General features: G+C 46.3%; 3 protein-coding genes across 3 annotated transcripts; all 3 read left to right on the forward strand.

Moving 5' to 3' along the window:
- Positions 1-86: 86 nt before the first annotated feature.
- LOC128312011 (uncharacterized) lies at positions 87-4,714 on the forward strand. Its single transcript, XM_053204260.1, has 3 exons — positions 87-151; positions 527-578; positions 2,570-4,714. Exons 1-3 carry the CDS (start codon positions 87-89, stop codon positions 4,712-4,714), a joined length of 2,262 nt encoding a protein of 753 aa, XP_053060235.1.
- A 5,909-nt stretch (positions 4,715-10,623) lies between these two features.
- LOC128312193 (interferon alpha-like) lies at positions 10,624-11,457 on the forward strand. The gene has a single exon (XM_053205036.1). It carries the CDS (start codon positions 10,693-10,695, stop codon positions 11,332-11,334), a length of 642 nt encoding a protein of 213 aa, XP_053061011.1. The 5' UTR covers positions 10,624-10,692; the 3' UTR covers positions 11,335-11,457.
- An 8,164-nt stretch (positions 11,458-19,621) lies between these two features.
- On the forward strand, positions 19,622-20,396 carry LOC128312015 (interferon alpha-like). Its single transcript, XM_053204267.1, has one exon. It carries the CDS (start codon positions 19,823-19,825, stop codon positions 20,390-20,392), a length of 570 nt encoding a protein of 189 aa, XP_053060242.1. The 5' UTR covers positions 19,622-19,822; the 3' UTR covers positions 20,393-20,396.
- Positions 20,397-25,014: the final 4,618 nt, after the last annotated feature.

Raw genomic sequence — 25,014 nt, forward strand, 5'->3', positions numbered from 1 at the left:
AGGTCGCCGCGGAGGGTGCTGACAGAGCTGGAGAGCATCGTCTCCAGTGTCATCATGAAGAGGCTGGCAGGCCCCAGGCGGGCGTGATGACGCACAAGTCCACCCGGGGGAGACTTTACCCAGCTGCTCTGAACACCTTCTTGCACATGAGGTTCTTCATTAGGCCGGGACTGCCGCCTCGGTTCTTATCCCGATCTTCTTTCCACTTTTGTCGGGGCTTCAGACAATGTCATGACCTCAACACTTCCTTTGTATTGTGACGCTGCAGATCAAACACACTCATGGACATCATAGAAGTCTCAGTCCAATAGGATACGTTCACCTAAATGAGACCCCAGGTTGAAGTAAAAACCCGACTCTCCATCCATGTCTGTTTTTCAATTCTAAAAAGAACGCTCAGTGGTTTGATCCAGGTACCATTCTTCCACTCCTCCCAATGCACTCGAAGACAACTTGCCCCAACCCTCTGCATTTCCCTTGTAAGGGGCTCTCCATTAAGTTTGAATTCTCCCCTATTTCTTTACAGGAGACATGGCTCATATATTCTGACACAGTCTGAAGATAACAGAGGCATAAAGGTGAACTTCAAGGGTTAACTTACAGAGTTCTCTGCATCCTGTTCCCCAGAAGGTGCCGCCTGCACAACACGCGGAAGGCAGTGTGTGGCCATGTGGACTCACAGAAGGCAAGACAGGGATGGTGACTGCCCTCCAGGGAACAAGGAAGGCAGACATTAAAGACATGGTTCAGATTAATGAGGCACCAGCACAGTCAGTGCAGTTAAGGGCACGTACTAAGAGCTGAGGAAGAGGAGGGACTGGAGGGCGCCAGAAAGCCCCACTTTTGAAGACACCTGTGGCTCCGGAGGATAAATGACACCGGATTTTCATCTCCTCCTCAAAAAGAAGTGGAGACAACATTAGTAGTGGTCACACAGGAAAGTGTAAAGACTAAATGAGATAAAGTTTGCAAATTTTAGGCTGAATCATAGTAGATGAGAGTCCACCTGACCGCAGTAAATGGTCGCTGCCTGCAGGGCTAGTAGGACATCCAATGCTGGGTAGAGTCCACACTCACCCAAACCAGCTCAAGCTTTCAGTGCATCTCCCTTAACACCCTCAGGGGTGTGCATGGGGAGCCCCTCCCCTCACCCTTGACACTCCTGGAGAGGGCAGTGTCTGCAGGACTGTGAAGGAGCAGAGCCCAAGTTTCCCCTCTGGGGTCAGTACCTGGAACATAAAGGAGAGAGATCTCACAGCGCAAAGAAGGTCTTTGCGGGGAACCAGCCTCTTGAAAGTTGTCTGACAGAAATGGCTGCTCTGTGAATAGTATAAAGCGGTCAGAGATCCTTCCCTCAGTCTCACTCACCTTCAGACCACTTCCGGTGATAGTTTTGAAGGCACAGTGGAGAAGACAACATTTGTAGAAACGAGGAAACCAGTTTTAAAAATTATGAAGGAGAGGGTGATGAGAAATGGGACATTCAGTACTAAATTTAAAGAGGCACCAAATCTAAGTAATCAAGATAAATACCTTAATGCAATACTTTAAAATGTAAGCTAATGCAGAACATCCATGAGGTACAAAATATCAACATGTTAAATACAGAGGAGAACTGACCTTGCACGTGCAAGTTCCTGAGTCTTCAAAGGAGCCACAGTGCATATGAAATTTTGGCAAATTCCATTCAGTCTAGGAATTTCTTGCCAAAGAAAATACAAAGATCTCACCTGCTAAATGTGCTGAATGCTTGTGCACAACACCACTCTTTAACCATAGAGTCCAGTTGGAATACTGGGAGAGATGTTTCATTAACCAGGAGTTAAATAAAAATGACATGAAATTTGTCAGGGAGACACAAGAAATTGTCAAACGGACAGTTCTACCAACTGAAAAGAAGAAGTAATCTCCACTATATTGAGTTTGTTTCCATCAATGGTGGAAGAGTAAAGTTATATTCAATTGTGGTTTTGCGGTAAATATGCATTCAATCCCACTGCAAAAAGTTCACGAAAATAGCGGTTGAATATCTTAATATGAGAATGTTTAGTATCTTATGTCTAATATTTTAATGTAATATTTACTATCAAATACGTCATGGTGACCCAGTTGACGACAGTGCTGTGCGAGATTCTCAATTCCTCTTTTGCAAAGTGCAATCTGTTCACGCCTGCGCACCGACTTCCAGGTGGCCAATGTTGCTTAGAAGTCAGCAGAACGCTAGTGGGCGCCACACTTCCTCACAAAGAGCATCCAGATGCTGGCGGCACGGGACTGGCTCCCACGACTGTATCAGCGCTTTGGTCCAGGAGCGTCCCATCGCCCCATCGCCCCATCGTCCCATCGCCCCATCGCCCCATAGTCCCATCGCCCCATAGTCCCATCGTCCCATCGCCCCATCGCTCCATCGCCCAATCGTCCCACAGTCCCGTCGTCCCTTGATTCCGACGCTGGCCAATGTTGCCAGAAGTCAGCAGAAAGCTACTGGGCGCCCGACTTCTGACAGAGAGCATCCAGATGCTGGCGGCGCGCGACTGGCTCCCACGACTATATCCGTGCTTTGGTCCAGGCACCTCCCATCGCCCCATCGCCCCATCTCCCATCATCCCATAGTCCCATTGCCCCATCTTCCCATCGCCCCACCATCCCATCGCCCATCATCCTATCATTCCATCGCCCCGTCGCCCCATCGTCCCAAAGCCCCATTGCCCATCGTCCCACCGTCTCACCGCCCCATCGTCCCATCGCCCCATCGCCCCATCGTCCCATAGCCCCATCGCCCATCGTCCCATCGTCTCATCGTCCCATCGTCCCACAGTCCCGTCGTCCCTTGATTCCGAGGCTGGCCACTGTTGCTAGAAGTCAGCAGAATGCTACTGGGCGCCCGACTTCCTCACAGAGAGCATCCAGATTCTGGCGGCGCGCGACTTTCTCCCACGACTGTATCCGTGCTTTGGTCCAGGCGTGTCTCATCGCCCCATCGTCCCATCGTCCCATCGTCCCATCGCTCCACCGTCCCATCGTCCCATCGTCCCATCGCTCCATTGTCCCATCGCCCATCCTCCCATGGGCCCATCCTCCCATGTTCCCATCGCCCCACCGCCGCACCGTCCCACCGCTCCACCGTCCCATCCCTCCATCGTCCCTTCGTCCCATCTTCCCATCGTCCCATCCTCCCATCGCCCCATCATCCCAAAGCCCCATCGCCATCGCCCATAGTCCCATCGCCCCATCGCCATCGCCCATCGTCCCATCGCCCCATCATCCCACCGTCCCATCACCCCACCGCCCACCGTTCCATCGCCCCATGTTCTCATCTTCCCATCGTCCCATCGTCCCAAAGCCCCATTGCCCATCGTCCCAACTTTCCATCGCCCCATCGCCCCATCGTCCCATGTTCCCATCGCCCCACCGCCGCACCATCCCACCGCCCCATCGCTCCACCGTCCCATCGTCCCATCTTCCCATCGTCCCATCCTCCCATCGTCCCAAAGCCCCATCGCAAAATTGCCCATCGTCCCAACTTTCCATCGCCCCATCTCCCCATCGTCCCATGTTCCCATCGCCCCACCGCCGCACCGTCCCACCGTCCCATCGCCCCATCATCCCATCGCCCCATCTCCCCATCGTCCCATGTTCCCATCGCCCATCGTCCCATAGCCCCATCGTCCCATCGTCCCGCCGTCCCATCGCCCCATCGTCCCATGTTCCCATCGCCCCACCGCCGCACCATCCCACCGCCCCACCGTCCCATGGCTCCATCTTCCCATCGTCCCTTCGTCCATCTTCCCATCGTCCCATCCTCCCATTGTCCCATCGTCCCAAAGCCCCATCGCCATCGCCCATCGTCCCATCGCCCCATCGTCCCACCGTCCCATCGTCCCATCGTCCCATCGCCCCATCGTCCCATGTTCCCATCGCCCCACCGCCGCCGCACCATCCCACCGTCCTATCGCCCCACCGCCGCACCATCCCACCGTCCTATCGCCCCATCGCTCCACCGTCCCATCGTCCCATCGCTCCATCGCCCCATCGTCCCTTCGTCCCATCTTCCCATCGTCCCATCCTCCCATCGTCCCAAAGCCCCATCGCCCCAACTTTCCATCGCCCCATCGTCCCATCGCCCCATCGTCCCATGTTCCCATCGCCCCACCGTCCCATCGCCCCATCGTCCCTTCGTCCCATCTTCCCATCGTCCCATCGTCCCATCGTCCCATCGTCCCAAAGCCCCATCGTCCATTGCCCATCGTCCCATCGTCCCAACTTTCCATCGCCCCATCGTCCCATCGTTCCATCGCCCCATCGCTCCATCGTCCCATCTTCCCTTCGTCCCATCGTCCCAAAGCCCCATCGCCATCGCCCATCGTCCCATCGCCCCATCGTCCCATCGTCCCATTGCCCCATCGTCCCAAAGCCCCATCGCCCCATCGTCCCATTGTCCCATTGCCCCATCGTCCCAAAGCCCCATCGCCATCGCCCATCGTCCCATCGTCCCATCGCCCCATCGTCCCATCGCCCATCGCCCCATCGCCCATCGTTCCTTCCGTCCATCGCCCATCGCCCCATCGTCCCATCGCCCCATCGCCCCATCGCCCATCGTTCCTTCGGTCCATCGCCCATCGTCCCATCGTCCCAACGCCCATCGTCCCATCACCCCATCGTCCCATCGTCCCATCGTCCCACAGTCCCGTCGTCCCTTGATTCCGACGCCTGATCACCCCGTCGTCCCATCGCGCTAACGTCCCACTGTCCGCTCATCCCGTCTCTCCATTGCCCCCTCCTCCCACCCTCCCATCTTCCTGCCTTCCGGCCCTGTCCTCCGTACCCTCTTAGCCCCCAATCCTGTCCCAGCCGGTCTCGGCCGCGGACTCAGGCTCACAGGCTACCCTAGGCTGACAGGGCGATTCAACGCGCTCACGTGGGTTCGGAGCCTCCAGTTCGTTTAGGAAACGATTGTTGCAAAAAATGGCCCGGCTGCACTCTCGGCGCAAAAGGAGAGTTCGGGACACAGGGAGCCCAGAAAACTCAAGGTCCACGCCTCCCTCCCCGTGGAGGATGTTCCTGGCGGAGGAAGCACAGAGGAGGTGCCCGCCAGGCGCTAAGGGCGGGGAGAAGCAGGGCTTTGCGGGGACTATAAAAGCAGCACACAGTTGGCGCCGAGAGCGCCTCAGCCCTCGCTTTGCCCTGGCGCTCTTGGAAGGGCTCAGCCTGGAGTCCCCCGAAGCTGCCCAGAAGCTGCCCCGACGCTCCCCTGTTTCAAAGTCACAGCTTCTTTGCCCTAAAGCCACTTCCGAAAAGGACGGCCGAGCGCCACCTGCCGGCCGCCTGGAGAACCACCGAAATCGTCAATGGCCCAGATCTGTGGTTGGCCTTGCTCTGCAGCATCCCTGCCTGCTCCCTTGCTGGAGACCTGCCTTGGCTCCAGAGCCCAAGAAACAGGGACATCCTCCTACTTTTGAGACAGTTGAAAAGGAGCCCCTCTCACACATGCCTGAATGACAGAACCTCCTGTTTCAGACTTCCTTGGGAAAGAGGCTGTATCGCCCAAGCGCAGGAGGCACAAACCACCTGTTTCCACCATCAGATGCTCCAGCAGATCTCAGCCTCTTCAGCACGGACGACAGCCGCGCTGCTAGGGGCGACGCCCACCTCCTTACCCTCCTGTCTAGCCTGGATCGCAGCCTGGAACACCTGGAGCCCCCGGAAGAAGACAACCCGGCCCGTGTTTGGGAATTGTGGCCTAGAAGTATTTCTAAAGCATCCATCTGTATATGAAGGAAAAGACACACAGTCGCTCTACCTGGGTAGCAGGTGAGAAATATCTGAAACCAAAACCGTGAACTTAAAAAAAAAATTAAGTTTATCTATTTATTTTGAGAGAGACAGAGACAGCGGGAGCAGGGGAGGGGCACAGAGAATAGGAGAGAGAGAGAATCTCAGGTAAGCTCTGCCCTGCCCACACGGAGCCAGAGGGGGACCTGGAAGTCAAGTCTGATACCATGACCTGAGCTGAGACCAAGAGTGGGAGGCTTCATCCACTGAGCCACCTAGGGTCTCCAAAATCATGAACTTAAAAAAAAAAAGTATAGAAGACATGTTTAGGAGAAGAGCATGATCTATTTCCACAAGTAAATGATCTTGTGATGTAATTTTAAAATCTGATCAAGGTTTGGGGCGTATTTGCGATTTCCAAAATGTAAAGTCCAAATTTTAAGTGGAGAGGTGTTTGGGGATAGTATTTTCTGAAAGACATTTGTCAGTAAGTGAATGCCAGCTGTTGTACCAGATCTATAGAAAACTAGAAGAGAACCGTGCAGGAGTTCCTGCTCAGATGTCTCTTCTGGTTGGCTCATCTTCAAACAGTGACTCAAGGACATGAGGCCCTTCCATTCTGTGACTTGACCATATTCAGCACAGGACTCCAAATGGGTGTGAGATGCTTGAGTCTATTCCAGTTAGTTGTAAAGGGAAACAATATGGAAGATCACATGGGAGGTTTTCAAGGGTCAAGGCTAGACCCCACAGGACAGTATCACTTCCACCACCATTTGTCTGGTCCGAATGTATTCTCATGGGCTGCCTAAGTGTCAATATCAAGTGCGTCCACTGGGAAACAGACTCTACTCTGGTGACTGTGGAAGAGAGGAGTTCAGTGAAAGTGAGTTTTCACTGTTACATTATTTGTACTGATGTTTTTTTTTTCTTTACGTTTACTTATTTTTGAGACAGAGAGAGACAGAGCACGAATGGGGGAGGGTCAGAGACAAGGAGACACAGAATCTAAAACAGGCTCCAGGCTCCGAGCTGTCAGCACAGAGCCTGATGCAGGGCTCGAACTCATGGACTGCAAGATCATGCCCTGAGCTGAAGTCAGCTGCTTAACCGACTGAGCCACTAAGGCACCCCTGTACTGATGCTTTTCTCAAGGGGAACAATAGCCAGTATGTTGGCAGCACACTTTTTCTTGCAAAGCTCAAAACGACTGACCCAAAGTCTGACTCCACAGTTTAAACCGGGGGGAGATTCAGTCCAATGGATGTCACTCTTTAGACTTGACAGCATCATTGATCCACTGAAAGAAGCATTGCAATCGATTGCCAGAGGCCGATGTTGGAAAGTGTGGAGATGAGGTCTTGGAACACTTTGTAAAATTCAGTTATCATTATGTGAGGGAGGTGAGCAAGGTATGATGAGGTAGCTCCTTGCAGGTACTTGAGGCTCCCTGAAATAAAAGAGGAGAGTGAGTCTTCCATTGATGACCAGGCCCGTGATTCTCGTCTTAATATTCTAAATACTGAAAATACAAACTTGAAGGAAATTTCCACACACAGAAATGTTTATTTCTTTCTTTCTTTCTTTCTTTCTTTCTTTTATTTCTTTCATTCTTCTCTTCTTCTTCTTCTGCTTCGTCTTCTTCTTCTTGTATTGTTTTGTTTTTAAATGCCTCACAGGCTATTCCATTATAAGTTCCCTGTAGGACCGTGAGGAATTCATATAAGATCTTCAGATCTATTGTCCTTGCAAATCACATGATTCATATCTCTGTAGCCTCTGTTGGTAATATTCTTTCTCCCTTAATTACCATGCTTGTTTTCCTCATGAATATTGATTGTGCTCTGGAAATGATGTGGACCAGACTGGGTGCCTAGAAAAACAACCGGCTAAGATGATGTCTCTCCCCTTAAGTATTTTACAGACCCCTGGAGGGAGGTATTCTAAGGAGAAAACAGAGCAGGTCAGGGCTCAATCTGTTTGGGCTGCCTTAAAAAAATAGCATACCCTGGGTAGCTTGTACAAAGCAGTAATTTATTGGGGTGCTTGGGTGGCTGAGCCAGTTGGGCGTCTGACTTTGGCTCAGGTCATGATCTCGTGGTTTGTGAGTTTGAGCCCCGTGTCGGGCTCTGCGCTGACAGCTCAGAGCCTGGAGCCTGCTTCAGATTCTGTGTCTCCCTCTCTCTCAGTCTCTCTCCCACTCACCCCTGTCTGTGTCTCTTTCTCTCTCAAAATATAAATATTAAAAAAATTTTTTAAAAAAGCAGTAATTTATCGGTCACAGTTCTACAGGCTGGAAATCCAAGAGTGGGGTGTCTCTTATAAAGGCCCCAATTCCATCATGAGGGCTATACTCTTGTTCTTGCACTACCTTCCAAAGGCCCCACCACCTAATCCATTACTTTGGAGTTAGGACTTCAACAGATAACATCCAAACAGTCTGACCATAGCGGCTCCTTAAAGGCTCCATGCCCACCATTTAGAAGATAGAACACAGCCGTGCCGAGTGACAAGAGTGAGGAGGCAGGTTGGCAGGCAAGGACAGGGCGCCTAGAATTAGGAAGCCAAAGCCTTGCTTTCTGACGGGAAGGGAAGCTCTGATTATTACCCACCCTGCCCTCCCCGAATTCTACGTATCAAACTGAAACGGAGCGTACTCTCCCAAAGAAATAGACGGAGATAGGAGCATGCAGCTAATGGTTCATGTTCTTTCTGAGTTGTCTCCAGAGAAACTCAGGGTGAAGGCTTGATCGTTGGCGCTTCGGACCACCAAGTCCGGGGATCAAGGGTCAGGTGACTGTGAGCTCTGGGGTCCGGGAGAGTTGGAGTTTCGATGTGTTGTTCTGTGCAGGACGCCAGGCTGGTTAGTTTTCTGTGATGACCACGTTGAGGGGCGATTTGAGATGAGGCCACACCTGGGGGTTCTTCCTCGTGCTGGGCAAAGGCTGAAAATAGTGCTGTTTTGGCAGCCTGAGTCCCAGAGCCCTGTGTGCAGGAAAGCAAATAAAATCCCAGTGGCTTCAGCAATAATCTCAGTAGGCCACGTGGGTAGCAGGAGACTAGAGCAGAAATTTCAGCCATTGTCTCTACAATCTTGCTCAGCACCTATGGCCCTGATGAAGCAAACTAGCATGGTCATTCACGAATGCCTTCTGGTAGGAGGGGAAAATCAGTGAGACGCCTGCAGTAAAAGTGACTTACTGAGCCGGTATTCAGGGCCCGGTGCTGAGGACAACAGAATGAATGTAACAGAGTCCGTGACTAAGGGCTGGTGTGTCCAAGATGGGTACACAGCTTCCATTTAAAGAGTTGGTCTATGGAGGGCTTAGGCCGGGTAACTTCCTATGCAAAATCCAAAGAGTTAAGGATGGGAGCTCAGAGAAGGTTCTTCACATGATAATAATCAATATTTACAAACTTCTGAATTTAGGACAAACAACTTTCTTTTCTTTTCTTTTCTTTTTTTTTAAGAATAGATCTGGTTTGGGACTTCTGAAAGTCCTCTGGGAAATTTGAAATTAAATGCAAATATAAAAGAAAATTCAAATTGAATATATATGTTTTTTAAGATTATCTCTTTTGAGAGAGAGAGGGAGCACAAGCGGGGAGGAATAGAGAGACAGGGAGAAAGAGAGAGTCCCAAGCAGGCTCTGCACTGTCAGCGCAGAGCCCGACGAGGGGCTCAAACTCACAAAATGTGAGATCATGACCTGCGCTGAAACCAAGAGTCAGACGCTTAACCAACTGAGCCACCCAGGCGCCTGTGAATACGTTTTCTTACTTGCCTATTTTCGTAGGCCATATCATTACAAACGGTGCAAAAATTAGCTCTTGGGGAGTGAACAAATCTTACGTATTACAATGGTTCGTTGCTCTTCAAATCAACCCTATTCAACCAAATCTTATTCCTTAGGATTTATTATCTCATCACCTTGTATCTTCTCGGTGTTTCTTGGGTATCTCATGTGAAGTATTGATGCTGAGTTCATGGACGTTATACAAAATGTATGCATGTTAAGAGCAATAAAACTTACATCCAGTAGATGGATCACCAGAGGACTCTCCCTCCATCATTTGCTAGATTTCAAAGCTGTGTTGGGAGAGGTGGGCTTCCCTTACTTAGAAGACGCCACGGTGCTTACGTTGGAGCCTTAGCGTGAACTGGGCTCTAAAACTAAATGCAAGTAGTTTCTATTTGATCATTTAATTCTACTAAAGTTATTCAACTCATTTATAATTATGTCCATTGCTGAAAAGAAATCGATGTTGAGAATATCTTGATGAATATCTAGCTGCTAGTGAAATTAAAAATTGTTTTTTGATATGAAGCAAAATTAAAAGTCAAGACCTAAAAATACATGTTAAGACAATACTGTAATTTTTCAATTGTTTTTAGAAGTTCTTAAAATCGTTTTAAGTATATCATTACATGTATATTATTATTGTCTTTGTATAATTATTAATTTGAATATGTAACTTAATACATTACTATTTATACACGTAAATATGTTAAACTTTGCTCTGCAAACTTAGCTATAGAGATAAATAAAATGTTAATAACTTTAAATTTACGTTTAGCTTAAAATTTTTATCAATTTTAACCCTGCCTTGGATAAAAAAAGAAGTTTGGCACTCTCTTTTTCCATGTATAAAGGATAGATAGAGAGAGAGTACATAAATAGATATAGAGTATAACTGTGTCATTAAAATTTCATGAGGGGTTCAATTAGCAAAAAAAATCTAAAAGGGCTCAGGGGTCAGGGGAAAGGGGGCAATAATTAAATAAAACGGTTGAGAAGCACTGCTCTAAACCCATTTGGAGAATGTAAAATGAAAACCAGAAAACAAAAGTAGGAAGTAAGAGGAGATTCAGAAAATGGTACTCATGTGTTCCCATTTAGGAGGTGCGCACAAGGGAAGATGTTCAGAGAACCTAGAGCCACGGGTCACAGGCCCACCCCAGCCAGGCCAACAGCATCTGCAAGATCCCCAATGGCGCTGCCCTGTTCCTTCTTGGTGGCCCTGGTGGCGCTGGGCTGCAACTCCGTCTGCTCTCTGGGCTGTGACCTGCCTCAGACCCACGGCCTGCTGAACAGGAGGGCCTTGACGCTCCTGGGACAAATGAGGAGACTCCCTGCCAGCTCCTGCCAGAAGGACAGAAATGACTTCGCCTTCCCCCAGGACGTGTTTGGTGGAGACCAGTCCCACAAGGCCCAAGCCCTCTCTGTGGTGCACGTGACGAACCAGAAGATCTTCCACTTCTTCTGCACAGAGGCGTCCTCGTCTGCTGCTTGGAACACCACCCTCCTGGAGGAATTCTGCACGGGACTTGATCGGCAGCTGACCCGCCTGGAAGCCTGTGTCGTGCAGGAGGCGGGGGAGGGAGAGGCTCCCCTCACGAACGAGGACTCCATCCTGAGGAACTACTTCCAAAGACTCTCCCTCTACCTGCAAGAGAAGAAATACAGCCCTTGTGCCTGGGAGATCGTCAGAGCAGAAATCATGAGATCCTTGTATTATTCATCAACAGCCTTGCAGAAAAGATTAAGGAGCGAGAAATGAGACCTGTTCAACATGGAAATGATTCTCCCTGACTAATCGTATCACACTATCCACGTGTTCTGCCATGTCAAAGACTCTCATTTCTCCATTCTGCTGTGACATGAATGGCATCAATCTGTCCATAGTTTCAGGAGTATTAAGTACATCATGTCAACTCTGCAAGCACTAGTCACTTTCCGATGACCTTGCTGATCTATTTATGTATCTATTTCACAATTTATTTATTTACTTAACTATTTACAAGATTTAAATTATATTTGAATAATATTAAGTGTACTTTCACTTTGTGGTTAAGAGAAAAAATATATTCTTTATATTTATTCAATTTATTCTTTTCTTTATTAAATATTTTCTATAGAAAAATTCTTGTCTTTCTTTATTATTTTTTTTAACGTTTATTTATTTTTGAGACAGAGAGAGATAGAGCATGAAATGGGGGAGGGTCAGAGAGAGGGAGACACAGAATCCGAAACAGGCTCCAGGCTCTGAGCTGTCAGCACAGAGCCCGACGTGGGGCTCGAACTCACAGACCGCGAGATCATGACCTGAGCCGTAGTCGGCCCCTCAACCGACTGAGCCACCCAGGCGCCCCTGTTTATTATTTAAAAAGAAACAACTCTGATGAAAGAATGGATTGTGCAATTCACTTACTCATTAGTTATTCACGTTATACATTAAAAATAGACTTTCTCTAAGCCAGTCTGTATGCGGCTGTCAGGATGGGGTGGACATAACAAATCCAGTTCTGCTTTTGCACCAGTGATTTTTGTGGAGAAAGCAACCTAAAGACAATAATCACACTGAATTTACATCAGTTATATTAAATGGTATAATGAGGAGAAGGGGAAAAATGGAGTTCTCTCAGCAGAATCTGCAGGAAAGCATGCCAGGAAACAGAAACCAAAGCCGTAGATATCTCCTATAATTGACTGGTGGACTTCCAAGTGCGAATATTCTTTGGAAAATGGATATTTGAGTCTGCAATTTACAAGCAACTCCATTAACTGAAAGCCTTAAAACAGAAGCGGTCACACGGGAAGAGGAGAGCATGAGCAAAGAACTTCAGATCGATTCCTCGAAACTTCAGATGGTAAAGGGAGAAAAGAGCCACAACAGAAACAGAGACAGAATGGCCATGAGGTAGTAGGGTAAAAGAGAATATCGGTAAAAGTCTATTTCAAGGACTGAAATGGCTTCAAAGAATTGCATCATTGTAAAATGTGGAGGTAAAGTGCCCGCCGCACTGGGATGAAGGGGGCATTGAAGCTTTGGTGAGAGCTGGTTTGGAAGAAGTCACAGAAACCATATTGGAGGGTGGGAGGGAATGCGTGAATAAGAGAAGAGAAGTTCAGGTATAAGGAGCAAATAGTTGTGAGAGATGTGCCTGCTGAAATGCAACAGGAGAATAGAATGGGGATTGGGAATTACGTGAAGGTTTTTTTTTTTTTTTTTTTTTTCATGCAGAGTTCTCCGTTTTGCGCTATGTGTGTCTCTGGACAGATACATGGATAGGATGTATTGGCAAATCATGTTCATATGCTTAATGTTGTGCTTATTTTAAAGCATGGCACCTTTCATTCCTTACCGTGATAATCTATTATCATTTTGATGCGTACTATGCGGAAGGTCAGGAAGCTGTTCTGTGGACGGAAACCATCCAGTATGTGGGGAAGCAGATGGAACTGACCTTAGCGAGGGCTGGGTGGAATTCGCAAGCAGGCACCACAGTGAGCAGGTGGAAGGTGGTAGCAGAAGCCAAGGGCTCCCGCTGGCTTCCCCTCACCTGGGAGCCACCCTAGTGTTTCCACGGCCGTCACGGTCAGATTTGCCTTTGATTTCCTGGTGCCTCGGTGCATCCCAATGCCGTGACAGCTTTCTAGGAAAGCTGAGTGGAGAAAGAAAAAGATGCTGTATCAAAACTGATGGGAAACAATGGTAGGGGCCCTTCCTGTTTGCATTCTTGTTTCCCTCTTTTGGTACTGACCTCAAGATGAAGTAGAAAGGAACTCAGAAGAGAAGTCCACCCGTGCCTATAAAATTACTAAATTAAAAAGAACATATACAATTAAAAAAACTCCAAGCTAGTAAAGAAAGGGGTTAGTTTCTCTAGTATGTGGCCTCCCTGCCCCACATCTTGGCTGTGAGATGGATCACGATGAACCAAATAGCTCAGGAGAAAAGAACTGACTCACTAACCCAGGAACCCTTATTAGTTACTTCAGTGCAAGCCTCCAGCGGCAGGAAAATCAACACTGAGTCCCTTGCGGCCTCAGAAACTGAGAGCATGAGAAGGACTCCACAGGTTAATAGACTGACATCCACATAAAAATCAACATTTAGCAAAATAAAATTCCTGTTGCTATTTATGGTTACAAAAAAAAAAAAAAAAGGATAGTTTACCCACACCAGTGCCCCCTACACACATGAAGTGCAGAACGTTTGTGTCCCCTGGAAGCTATGGAAAAATCTGACTCTTGAGCACCTGACAGAAAGAGAAGGAATTGGTCACAGAAACAAGCTTGGGTCGTGGACAGTTGATTATTTGGGGGACAAAAGCAGCCACCCTCCAATAAAATTTTGCTCAAAGCTGGAACTATGATGAGCTGACTCCTGGCGGCCAGTTACAGAGAAAGAGAGAGTGAGCGAGGGGAGCCAGGTGTCACACACAGGGCTATGGGCACGCTGACCCAAAGGGACCAGGCACCTTGACTGATGCGCAAAAAATAAAAATCACAACAACAGAGCTCAGGCTCGGAGGTAAAAGTATGTCCTGAGCAAGGAGAACAACACCTACCTACTTTTGATCGTAACACAAAAGATTTCCGTCATTTGAGAGCTTTGGATCCCTTTACGCTGAAACATTTGAAGTACTGGGGCAAATTAAACTTCAATGAAATAGTGAAATGAATAATTCATAGGGTTAATGTTTCCTAATCTAATCTACTCTAATCTAAGGCTTACATAAAGAAAGGAAACAAACTTAAGAAGAATAAAACGTATACAGGAACATTCAGAAAATGAAAACGGTTTTGTATTAAAAGACACGTGAGAAAGAACTTGAGAGGAACTAGGGCCCAAGACGCCCCCCTTGCTCGTCACCCAGGCCACCAGACCCCTCAGGTGCCCAGCGCGCACCCCCTCTGCAGGCCTCCTGCTGGATCCCTGTGGCCGCATCTCCTTTCTGGGCTCTGACCTGCCTCCCGGCCATGGGCGGCTTCATAGGAAGACCTACTGCTTCTGACACAGATCAGGAGGACGTCCCAGTTCTCCTGACTGAGGGGCATCTCCCCCGGGGAGAGGGTGGGTGGCTGCCGGTTGCAGGAGGCCCAGGCCACCTCTGTCCCCAGAAGCTGCTCCGGCAGACCTTCCAAGTTCCTCACAAAGTGCCATCTGCTGCCTGGAACCCGATCCTGCTGGACAAACTGCACGGGGCTCCAGGGACAGCCGGAACCCGGGACACCTGCCTCAAATGCACACACCCGGACACTCCTGCAAGAACCTTTCACTAGAGGACAAAAGTTCCATCCGGGGACTTCATCTCAGTCTCAAGAGAAGCAATGGAGTGATTGTGCCTCTAGAAAGATGCCGGAGTGCAAATCACGTGATCGTTGTCTGCATATTCAAATTTGTAACAATTAGTAAGGAGGAAGGAAGGAGACCCCAAAATGATTCTCTTTAATACATGAAGTCACATTCCCAGGTATTTAGTCATTTCACTGACTTTATTTCTGCTTTCGTCTTAGAATGTATCGAGTTAAATTGTTCAAAAGTGTGCTCCAATGTTCTTCTTCAGTGATTATCTCTCGGGCCTCTTTCCCTGGGAGACACTGTACCTCTAACGATGTGACATACGTATTCATGTATTGGCGGACGTTCTGGTTCCCATCCAACATGTAATCAGCTGGGCTGGTCGTCAGCCTTGACCTTCCATCAACTACAACACAAGTGCCAAACAAACTGAAAAGCAACAACTCTTCTTAGATCCATCAGAGAATTGGGGTCGAGGTGCCAGCTGCCGCCCTTAGCTCTGCAGAAAGAGGGGGATGCAGACAGAGACCCTGGATGACTGGGAGCAGAAATGCAAGAGTTTAAAGCACAGCTGAAGCTCGTATTGGTAGAAACACTGAAGCTGAAATGGAAGAATTACTGGCAGGTCCATATGGATGAGCTTGAGATCGAAAAACTGCAAGGTATCCTGTCTTTGGGGGCCACACGCTTTTGTGAGTGTTACCTCGGGAGAAACCTTCACCAGGTTCTCACTGTGAAGATGAGAAAACAAACTCCTGGTGCTTCCAGCAGAGGAAAGGAAAGAGAAATCACTGGCTGGGAATCCTCTCGGTCTTCTGTTCCCCTCAACAAAGGCCTGCTCTGCAGGGAAATGATTTTCCTAGAGCCTCCCCCCGCCCCCACCGGGGGAAGGGAAGTCCAGCCCTCTCTCCTCTTCCACTCGGGGGACAGGAAAGACACAACTGCAAGCCCCTCTAACTTTCCTGTGTCCCTTAGCAGGGTGGTCACGTTAGAACATTTAGAAGCGCTTAGCGGAGTATTTTCCACTGAATGAAGGCTTACCATCATGTTCTTATTTATTCATAGAGGTCTGTAAGAGCATAAGTAACTTCTCCTAGCCCTCTCTCTGTAACTGACTGCAAAATGCTGAGAGTCTAAAAAAACAGAATTGGGAACAAGTGGCTCATCAATGTAATTATATACATACTAATATACTATGCACACATAGATACTATGTATATACACGTGCACTATGTATTCTGACACTAGCACGTTCCCCTTTCCTCCCGCTTCCCCAGATCTCATTCTTCACGTGCATCTCACAGTGTTTCCTTCTGCCCCAGTGTAGAAACCCCCAGCGAGCTCTGCTCTCCTCAGTCTCTCCTCCTGAACCTGCCCTGCCCATTCACACAGCTGCTTCCTTTTCCGCTGTGGTTTCCGGCCAAGTACAAAAGTCACTAACTGAAATCAAGAGTTGTGTGAAAGTTCTAGGTTTTTGGAACCTCTCATAGGAGAGTTCTTGTTCTCTTCTTTTTCTTCTCGTGACTAGTTTTGGCCATGAGGGAATGTTCCTCCTGCAATGATGTCACTAGCTGTAGGGAAAAAGGAAAGGGAAAGCAGGATCATTTTAGCCAGGGGTCTGTTAAAATATTTACAAAGGAAGAGTGCCACCTACTGGCCAAGATGGACAAAGACAGTGACCGGATCTGGAGACCTGGCTTGTGGTCTACAGAAGTCTGTTCCCAGGCAGGAATATTTTCTACAGAGAAAAATGACTCTTTCCTGGAAAGAACTGACTCCAATAACATAATAAGCCAATTTCCTTACCTGGGATATAGTTTTGAAAAAACACAAGTGTTCTCTTTTTTTTTTTTTTTTTTTTTTTTGAGAGAGAGAGTGAGCACATAAGGGAGGGGCAGAGAGAGACTGGGGACAGAGGATCTGAAGCAGGCTCTGTGCTGACAGCAGAGAGTCTGATGTGGGGCTTGAACTCATGAATCGTGAGATCATGACCTGAGCTGAAGTCAGATGATCAACCAACTGAGCCCCCAAGAGCCGTTAGCTTCACAGCAAAATTGAGTGCAAGATATCGAGACTTCACATACTCCCCGGTTCTGTATATGAATAGTCTCCCCCATTATCAGCATTGCCACACCAGGTGGGATAGTTGTTACAATTGCTTCCAAGGGTATAACAGTAAGTTCCTAGGGTTGTGAACCAGCCTGAAATATTGCCGTGGTCTGTGGCACTCCAAAGCTCAACATTGGGCCAGTCTAACAAAACATTATTCCTTAATATTTATTTTCTCTCATTGGATTTTCTTGGGTATCATACGAGAAGCACGGACATTGGATTTGTGGAATATACACAAAACATCTGCACGATCAGTGTGACAACCTGGGGCTAACCCGTCTCTGTGACTGGAGGAGTTTCTCTCCATTGTTTCTTGGATCTCAAAGTCATTCTGGGATGGGTGGCCTTTGCTCACTTGTGAGCTGCTATTGGCTGTCTTGTGCATGTTGCTTTTGTCTGAGCCTCGATGTGATGTGGGCTTTGGGAATTAAATACAAATATATTATATTTTATGATTTAATTCTACAAAACTCATTCAACACATCAGCAATTATCTAGTTGGAAACAGAAAAATATTGTGACAATATCTTCAAGAGTATGTAGCAGCAGGTTAAGTTAGAAATTATTTTGTTAGGGCGCCTGGGTGGCTCAGTCGGTTAAGCGTCTGACTCTTCATCTCGGCTTAGGTCATGATCTCATGGTTTATGAGTTTGAGTCCCATGTCGGGCTCTGTGCTGATGGCGTGGAGCCTGCTTTGGATTTTGTCTCTCCTTCTCTCTGCCCCTCTTCTGCTTGTGCTCTCCCAAATAAATAAATAAACTGAAAAAAATTATTTTGTCATGAGGCAACATTAACATTCAGTACACTGAAAATAAATCAGGGAATAATTTAAGTGAATAATTAAATTTTTTTGTTGCTTTTAGCAATTTGGAATTATTTTAAATATTTAAGTACATTGAAATAGGTATGTCTTTATAGAAATTTTAATTTACTTATGTACTTTATATAAAATCTATATAAGTAAATAAGTTATAAGTCACAAATTAAATTTAGGTCTGGAATAGAATAGAGACTCCAGAATTGGACCCACAAATGTATGGCCAGCTAATCTTTGACAAAGCAGGAAAGAATATCCAATGGAAAAAAGACAGTCTCCTTAACAAATGGTGCTGGGAGAACTGGACAGCAACATGCAGCAGGTTGAAACTAGACCACTTTCTCACACCATTCACAAAAATAAGCTCAAAATGGATGAAAGACCTGAATGTGAGACAGGAAACTATCAAAACCCTAGAGGAGAAAGCAGGGAAAAAACCTCTCTGACCTCAGCCACAGCAACTTCTTACTTGACACATCCCCAAAGGCAAGAGAATTAAAAGCAAAAAATGAACTATTGGGACCTCATGAAGAGAAAAACCTTCAGCACTGCAAAGGAAACAATCACCAAAACTAAAAGGCAACCAAGGAATGGGAAAAGATTTTTGCAAATGACATATCGGACAAAGGGCTAGTATCCAAAATCTATAACGAACTCACCAAACTCCACACCCAAAAAACAAATAATCCAGTGAAGAAATGGGCAGAAACATGAATAGACACTTCTCTAAGGAAGACATCCTGATGGCCAACAGGCACATGAAAAGATGCTCAGCGTCGCTCCTCATCAGGGAAATACAAATCAAAACCACACTGAGATATCACCTCACGCCAGCAGAGTGGCTAAAATGAACAAACCAGGAGCCTATAGATGCTGGCGAGGATGTGGAGAAACGGGAACCCTCTTACACTGTTGGTGGGAATGCAAAGTGGTGCAGCCACTCTGGAAAACAGTGTGGAGGTTCCTCAAAAAATTAAAAATAGACCTACCCTATGACCCAGCAATAGCACTGCCAAGAATTCACCCAAGGGATACAGGAGTACTGATGCATAGGGGCACTTGTACCCCAATGTTTATAGCAGCACTTTCAACAATAGCCAGATTATGGAAAGAGCCTAAATGTCCATCAACTGATGAATGGATAAAGTTTTGGTTTATATACACAATGGAATACTACTTGGCAATGAGAAAGAATGAAATCTGGCCATTTGTAGCAACGTGGATGGAACTGGAGAGTATTATGCTAAGTGAAATAAGTCATACAGAGAAAGACAGATATCATGTGTTTTCACTCTTATGGGATCATGAGAAACTTAACAGAAGACCATGGGGGAGGGGAAGGGGAAAAAAAAAGTTAGAGAGGGAGGGAGGCAAATCATAAGAGACTCTTAAAAACTGAGAATAAACTGTGGGTTGATGGGGGGTGGGAGGGAGGGAAGGGTGGGTGATGGGTATCGAGGAGGGCACCAATTGGGATGAGCATTGGGTGTTGTATGGAAACCAATTTGACAATAAATTTCATATTAAAAATATAAATAAATAAATAAGCAAACATTAAAAAAAATCAAATTTAGGTCCATACTTAAGCATCAATGGCTTTAAATTTTGACTTTTAAACATTTTTAGTAATTCTTAACCCTGCATTGGATAAATAGAATAAACTTTATATTTCCTTTTTTATATTTTATGGATAAAGTACAGTTAAATATACAGTACATAATTACACATAATGTGTATCTGTGTTATTAAATTTTCTTAGAAGGTTCAGTTAGATAAATAGGTACAAAACTCTGGAGGCAAGAGGTAATGATGAAAAAAAAAGGTTGTGGAACCCATGCTCTAAACCCAAGTAGAAGGTGCATAAAGGAAAGCAAAAACAGAAGTAGAAAGTAAGGACAACGTTCAGAAAGTGAAAACTCCTATGTTCCCTACTTAAGCCACACGCACAAGGGAAGATGTTCAGAGAACCTAGAGCCACGGGTCACAGAGTCGCCCACCCCAGCCAGGCCAACAGCATCTGCAAGATCCCCAATGGCGCTGCCCTCTTCCTTCTTGGTGGCCCTGGTGGCGCTGGGCTGCAACTCCGTCTGCTCTCTGGGCTGTGACCTGCATCAGACCCACGGCCTGCTGAACAAGAGGGCCTTGACGCTCCTGGGACAAATGAGGAGACTCCCTGCCAGCTCCTGCCAGAAGGACAGAAATGACTTCGCCTTCCCCCAGGAGGTGTTTGGTGGAGACCAGTCCCACAGGGCCCAAGCCCTCTCTGTGGTGCACGTGACGAACCAGAAGATCTTCCACTTCTTCTGCACAGAGGCGTCCTCGTCTGCTGCTTGGAACACCACCCTCCTGGAGGAATTCTGCATGGGACTTGATCGGCAGCTGACCCGCCTGGAAGCCTGTGTCATGCAGGAGGCGGGGGAGGGAGAGGATCCCCTCACGAACGAGGACTCCATCCTGAGGAACTACTTCCAAAGACTCTCCCTCTACCTGCAAGAGAAGAAATACAGCCCTTGTGCCTGGGAGATCGTCAGAGCAGAAATCATGAGATCCTTGTATTATTCATCAACAGCCTTGCAGAAAAGATTAAGGAGCGAGAAATGAGACCTGTTCAACATGGAAATGATTCTCACTGACTAATCATACCACACTTTCCACCTGTTCTGCCATGTCAAGGACTCATTTCTGCTGTAGTCGTGACATGAAATGAAATAACTTGTCAAATGTTTTAGGAGTAATAAGCAACATCATGTCACTTCTACGAGCACAAGCCACTTCCCGATAACCGTGCTGATATCCTTTTATCTATTTAAGTGTTTATTTATTTATTTAAATATTTATGAGATTTAAATTTTTTCAAGTAATATGATGTGTACCCTTATGTTTTGGTAATATAATAAAATATATTCTTTATATTTAAGCAGTGTATCGTTTTTTTATTTCACGTTTACTGTAGGAAGTGTTTATAAAGAGTAACATCAGGTCTAATGGTGCAACTTGATGGAAAACCGGATGAGAGGATTCATTTACCCATCAGATTCTATTAAAATCAGAGGTAACAACTGTCTTCCTCTAAGACAAGTTGTTCATTGCCCTTACGACATGGGATATAACAAATACAGTTCCTGCTGTCTTTACCTTTGATTTTTGTAGGGATAGAATCCTAAAAGCCATCATCATACTTAATATTATAATGAAGCAGGGAGAGAAGTGAATTCTCTCAACTAATGGTAGAATGAAGAATGTCAGGAAATAAAAATAAAAGCTGTCAGTCTCGTCTACATTGACTGATACACATGGAAGTGCCAATGCCCATTGTCAGTGGATAGGCGAGCTTAGATTTTTTAAAAAATGCCATAGAACAGGTCCATACATGGCAACAGGAAGCCAGAAACAGAGGTGGTCATGGGGCACGACAGTGTAGTGTGACCGAAAGAGTTACACTTGATTCTAAGGCACAGCAGGGGAGAGAAGAACCACAAAGGATACACAGGTATACTGACCATTCAGTAGAAGGATAACAAGAGAGGATGCTGAGTGTATTTAAGGAAATACACGTGCTTAGAAGAATGTCAGTGGATTCATGGAAGATGTGGGTCTAACTGCCTGCTACGACAGAAAAATGGATACCATCGTGAACTTCATGAGAGTTCGTTTGATGGAATTACTAAGCAGGAAACCACACTGGAATTCCTGAAAGCCTCAATAAGAAAAGTTAGCGTCTCTGAAGTGAAAAAGAATACAGCGTGGGATCTGGAAAATAACGTGGGGCAGTTTTTCTGTGCATCATTCTGCCTTTTATGCCATATATCTATTTCTCAGTGATTTCATGGAAGTGATGTGCTGGCAAATCATACTAATGTGTCTAGTATTATATTTATTTTGAATCACAGCTCATTTAATTAGTTACAATTTTTATCCTGTCTTGATTATTATTACTTTGTACATCAGCAAGCTGCTCATCTTTAAGAACCGACTGGGCAGGAATAGATAATTAATTCAGTCCTTCACCAACATATCTATTACCACTGAGAAAACAATACTCCCTAGAATTACTGGTTTTATTAATTAAGTTACTTCACTGATCGTTATGATACTGGCTTGCTGCGGCAGCCTTGTAGCACGTTTCACTTTCTAGGGGAGTTTGATACGATAAGAATTCTTTCACGTTACTCGCTGGTAATTTCTGCTAATTTTTTGAATATCACCATCTTTGGTGGGTCCCCAAATAACACAATTATTACATAAAGACTGACAGTCTTTTGGGGCACCTGGGTGCTCAATTAAGTGTCCAACTTTTGTTTTCAGCTGAAGTCATGAACTCAAGACTCCTTAGATGGGCCAGGTGTTGGGCTCCAGGCTGACAGCAGAGAGCCTGCTTGACATTCTCTCTCTTCTCTCTGCCCCTCCCCCATCCGTGCTCATATTCTCTCTCTCTCAAAATAAATAAGTAAACTTAAAAAAAAAAAAAGACTAGCAGACTTCCTTCACATGAGAGTGCGAAGCTGGGTTAGGCATTGTCTTCATATTTAAGGCAACAAAAAATTGTTTAAAATCAGCTGTAACCACAACATGAATAATGGAAATCCATAGAGCAAATGTGAGTTGTGTATAATTCAGGAACAGAAACAGAGCTAAGAATTATAACAGAATATTGTGAATACTAACTAAAGTCATGCACTTGAATGGCACCAAGCAACGCATCTTCCATAGAGTAACGACCAAAAGTATGGTTCATATTTTCTTATTTTTCTTCAGACGGCTATATGTGAGAATAGTGTTTGTCTCTTTCAACAAAATTCTTAGCAACTGTGTGTCCTACCTTTCACTAACTGACCTTCAAAGGAGGCAGCATAAGAAAACAGCATTTTGTGGTGAATTCTGGAGAAGGCTGACTGATTCACTCCTTATTTCAAACAAGTGTCTTATTTATATTCAATTAGGAAATAGTGGCTTGTATTAATATCTGAGAGTTGAGAATAAGTATCTAGATGGATGTACAGGGGCACCTGGGTGGCTCAGTCAATTGAGCATCTGACTTTGGCTCTGGTCATGATCTCGCGTTCGTGAGTTCGAACCCCACATCCAGCTCTGTGCTGACAGCTCAGAGCCTGGAGCCTGCTTCGGATTCTCTGGAGCTTGTTTCAGATTCTGTGTCTCCCTCTCTCTCTGGCCCTTCCTTACTCGTGCTCTGTCTCTCTCTCAGAAATTTAAAAAAATAAATAAAAAAAAAACTTAGATGGAAGTACAGAAAAACATGATGTTTCTTTAATATTGTGGCACCTGCACCTCTCCCCTCAGCATTCCAGGACACATTCCCCTGTCCTAATAGTTTCTAGTTTCCTCCCTGTCCCAGAAGGAAGTCCCCACACACCCTGTCACTCACTCCCTTCAACTGTCAGCCTCTTCACACAGCAACTTTCTGGTCTGTTGTGGTCTCAGCTTAAACGTTTCCCTAAAGAGCAGCATGTCACAAGTAGAAACTAAAACTCAAATGAAATCCCTAAGTTTTGCAGAAACATCTTCAAGAAAGGCTTTTTATTTACTACCGTCAAATGTGATGTAATAGCACTTGTGGCTAAAAAGACAGAAAGGAGGATCCGGTTGAAGGGTGGGCTAACGAAGCTCCTCCCAGAGAAGACCACCCCCTGGTGGCCACGTGCAGCAAGGGCAGCGACCAAGACTGGAGGGCTGGCTTGGGATCCCTGCAGAAATCCCGCCACTTCTTGAGGATGCCCCCTCAAGCTGCAAAAAGCTACCAGCTGGCAACCACAGATTCTAACGCTGTCTATGACAAGGACTGAGTATTGCCCTGAAACTCTCTATAGCCATATTCGGTTTCAATCCCAGAGGTATTAAGTGTTAAATACTCGAAAGTGTTGGAGAACCGAGTCTCAGGGTGGGAGGCACGGGCGGGCGAAGGGAGTGATCACCATCCGCCAGCTCTCTCCTTTGAGCCTCAGGCCAAAGCAGCTATTTTCCTGATTTGGGGGAATTCAGTGTGGCCTTCATTCTTCCCTCTGCCAGAGCTCCGGGCCCCCAGTTTGCTGCACCGATTGTGTTAACCAGCCCTTTGCTTTTTTGCCAGCAGACAAGTCACTTCCCTTTTTTCATTTTCATGACATTCAGACCTATATTTTCTTTTGCCCAACACAATTGTTGTGTTTTGCTTTCTAGGAGAGTTGAAATGAGAAACAAAAAAACAAAAACCTGATATCTTGGAAATATAGAGAAAAATGGTGCAGCCCCTCATTCTTTTGCTTGCCTTTGTATTAACCTGCGGATGATATAAAACATGATGCAGGAAGAGCAAGACAGACTATGTCCAGTAAACCACTGCGTAAAAACTAAGTCATTAAACTTCTTTTTGTTGTTGTTTTTTAAATTTAAAATGAAATAACACGAGTAAGTAAAGGAGAGAAGGCTGTTTCTCCCCGACATAATAGCCGGGGCCTCACCCCCTGCATTCTGACCCTCAGACAGATGAACAGACTAAGAAGCCAAAGAGAAATACCCAGACTGAATGAACAGTGGAGAGTTGCTAGTTTCTGTGCTGGAAGCTTCCACTGAGAGGCATCATCAATGAGACCCCCGAGCCCAGCTCAGAAATGTTGAGTCTAACTAGTGCTCAATAGTTGAAGTAAAAGATTGAACAATAAAAGCTGTGGTGGCAAAATGACAAGTATGTGCTTACTGAAGGTGAAATGATTACAGTTGGGCTATTCCCCTACTTTTGTCTCAAAAGTTGAGACAAATTTTGCCCTAAGCATCTGAGGGCTGTTGACACTTTGATACCTGCTCAGGGGAGGAGGAGGTCAGCGCTGAGAGCTTAGTCCCTCACAAAAACACTCCAGGGACAAGGGCAAGGATCTAGGGGTAATAGCTGTTTTGCTAACAAAGAAACCAGCCCCTCCACAGCAGAGGAATTCTAATGTCCTCAGGACAAGGCGAGCCTGCCCTCAGGGAGTGAGTCCAGGAGAGGCTGGGTTGAGGACACTCAGTCACTCCAGAGGAACATGTTAGTAGAGGGGATAACAACCTTGCGAGTGAGGGGTTGCTGAGAAAATAAAATGATCTGGGATTAGAATCTTCACAGCTACATGTCCCAGACCAGAACCGGGCTTCCTGCTGGGGACACTGGCACAGCCTGAGGAGCACTGTAGACGGGTTACAAAATGGCAGAAGGATAGTGTCTGTATTATTAGTCTTGACCCTGAGGCTCCAGT

This window comes from Acinonyx jubatus, chromosome D4 (genome assembly GCF_027475565.1).
Source record: "Acinonyx jubatus isolate Ajub_Pintada_27869175 chromosome D4, VMU_Ajub_asm_v1.0, whole genome shotgun sequence".
Taxonomy (NCBI): Eukaryota; Metazoa; Chordata; class Mammalia; order Carnivora; family Felidae; genus Acinonyx; species Acinonyx jubatus.

Bases quoted from the DNA above. Each gene is read 5' to 3' on its own strand.
- LOC128312011 (XM_053204260.1), top strand. From the start codon at position 87: ATGACGCACAAGTCCACCCGGGGGAGACTTTACCCAGCTGCTCTGAAC. The intron at 152-526 runs GTTCTTCATTAG...ATTTCTTTACAG, and splicing joins AACACCTTCTTGCACATGAG to GAGACATGGCTCATATATTC. The intron at 579-2,569 runs GTGAACTTCAAG...GCTTTGGTCCAG, and splicing joins AAGATAACAGAGGCATAAAG to GCACCTCCCATCGCCCCATC.
- LOC128312193 (XM_053205036.1), top strand. From the start codon at position 10,693: ATGTTCAGAGAACCTAGAGCCACGGGTCACAGGCCCACCCCAGCCAGG.
- LOC128312015 (XM_053204267.1), top strand. From the start codon at position 19,823: ATGGCGCTGCCCTCTTCCTTCTTGGTGGCCCTGGTGGCGCTGGGCTGC.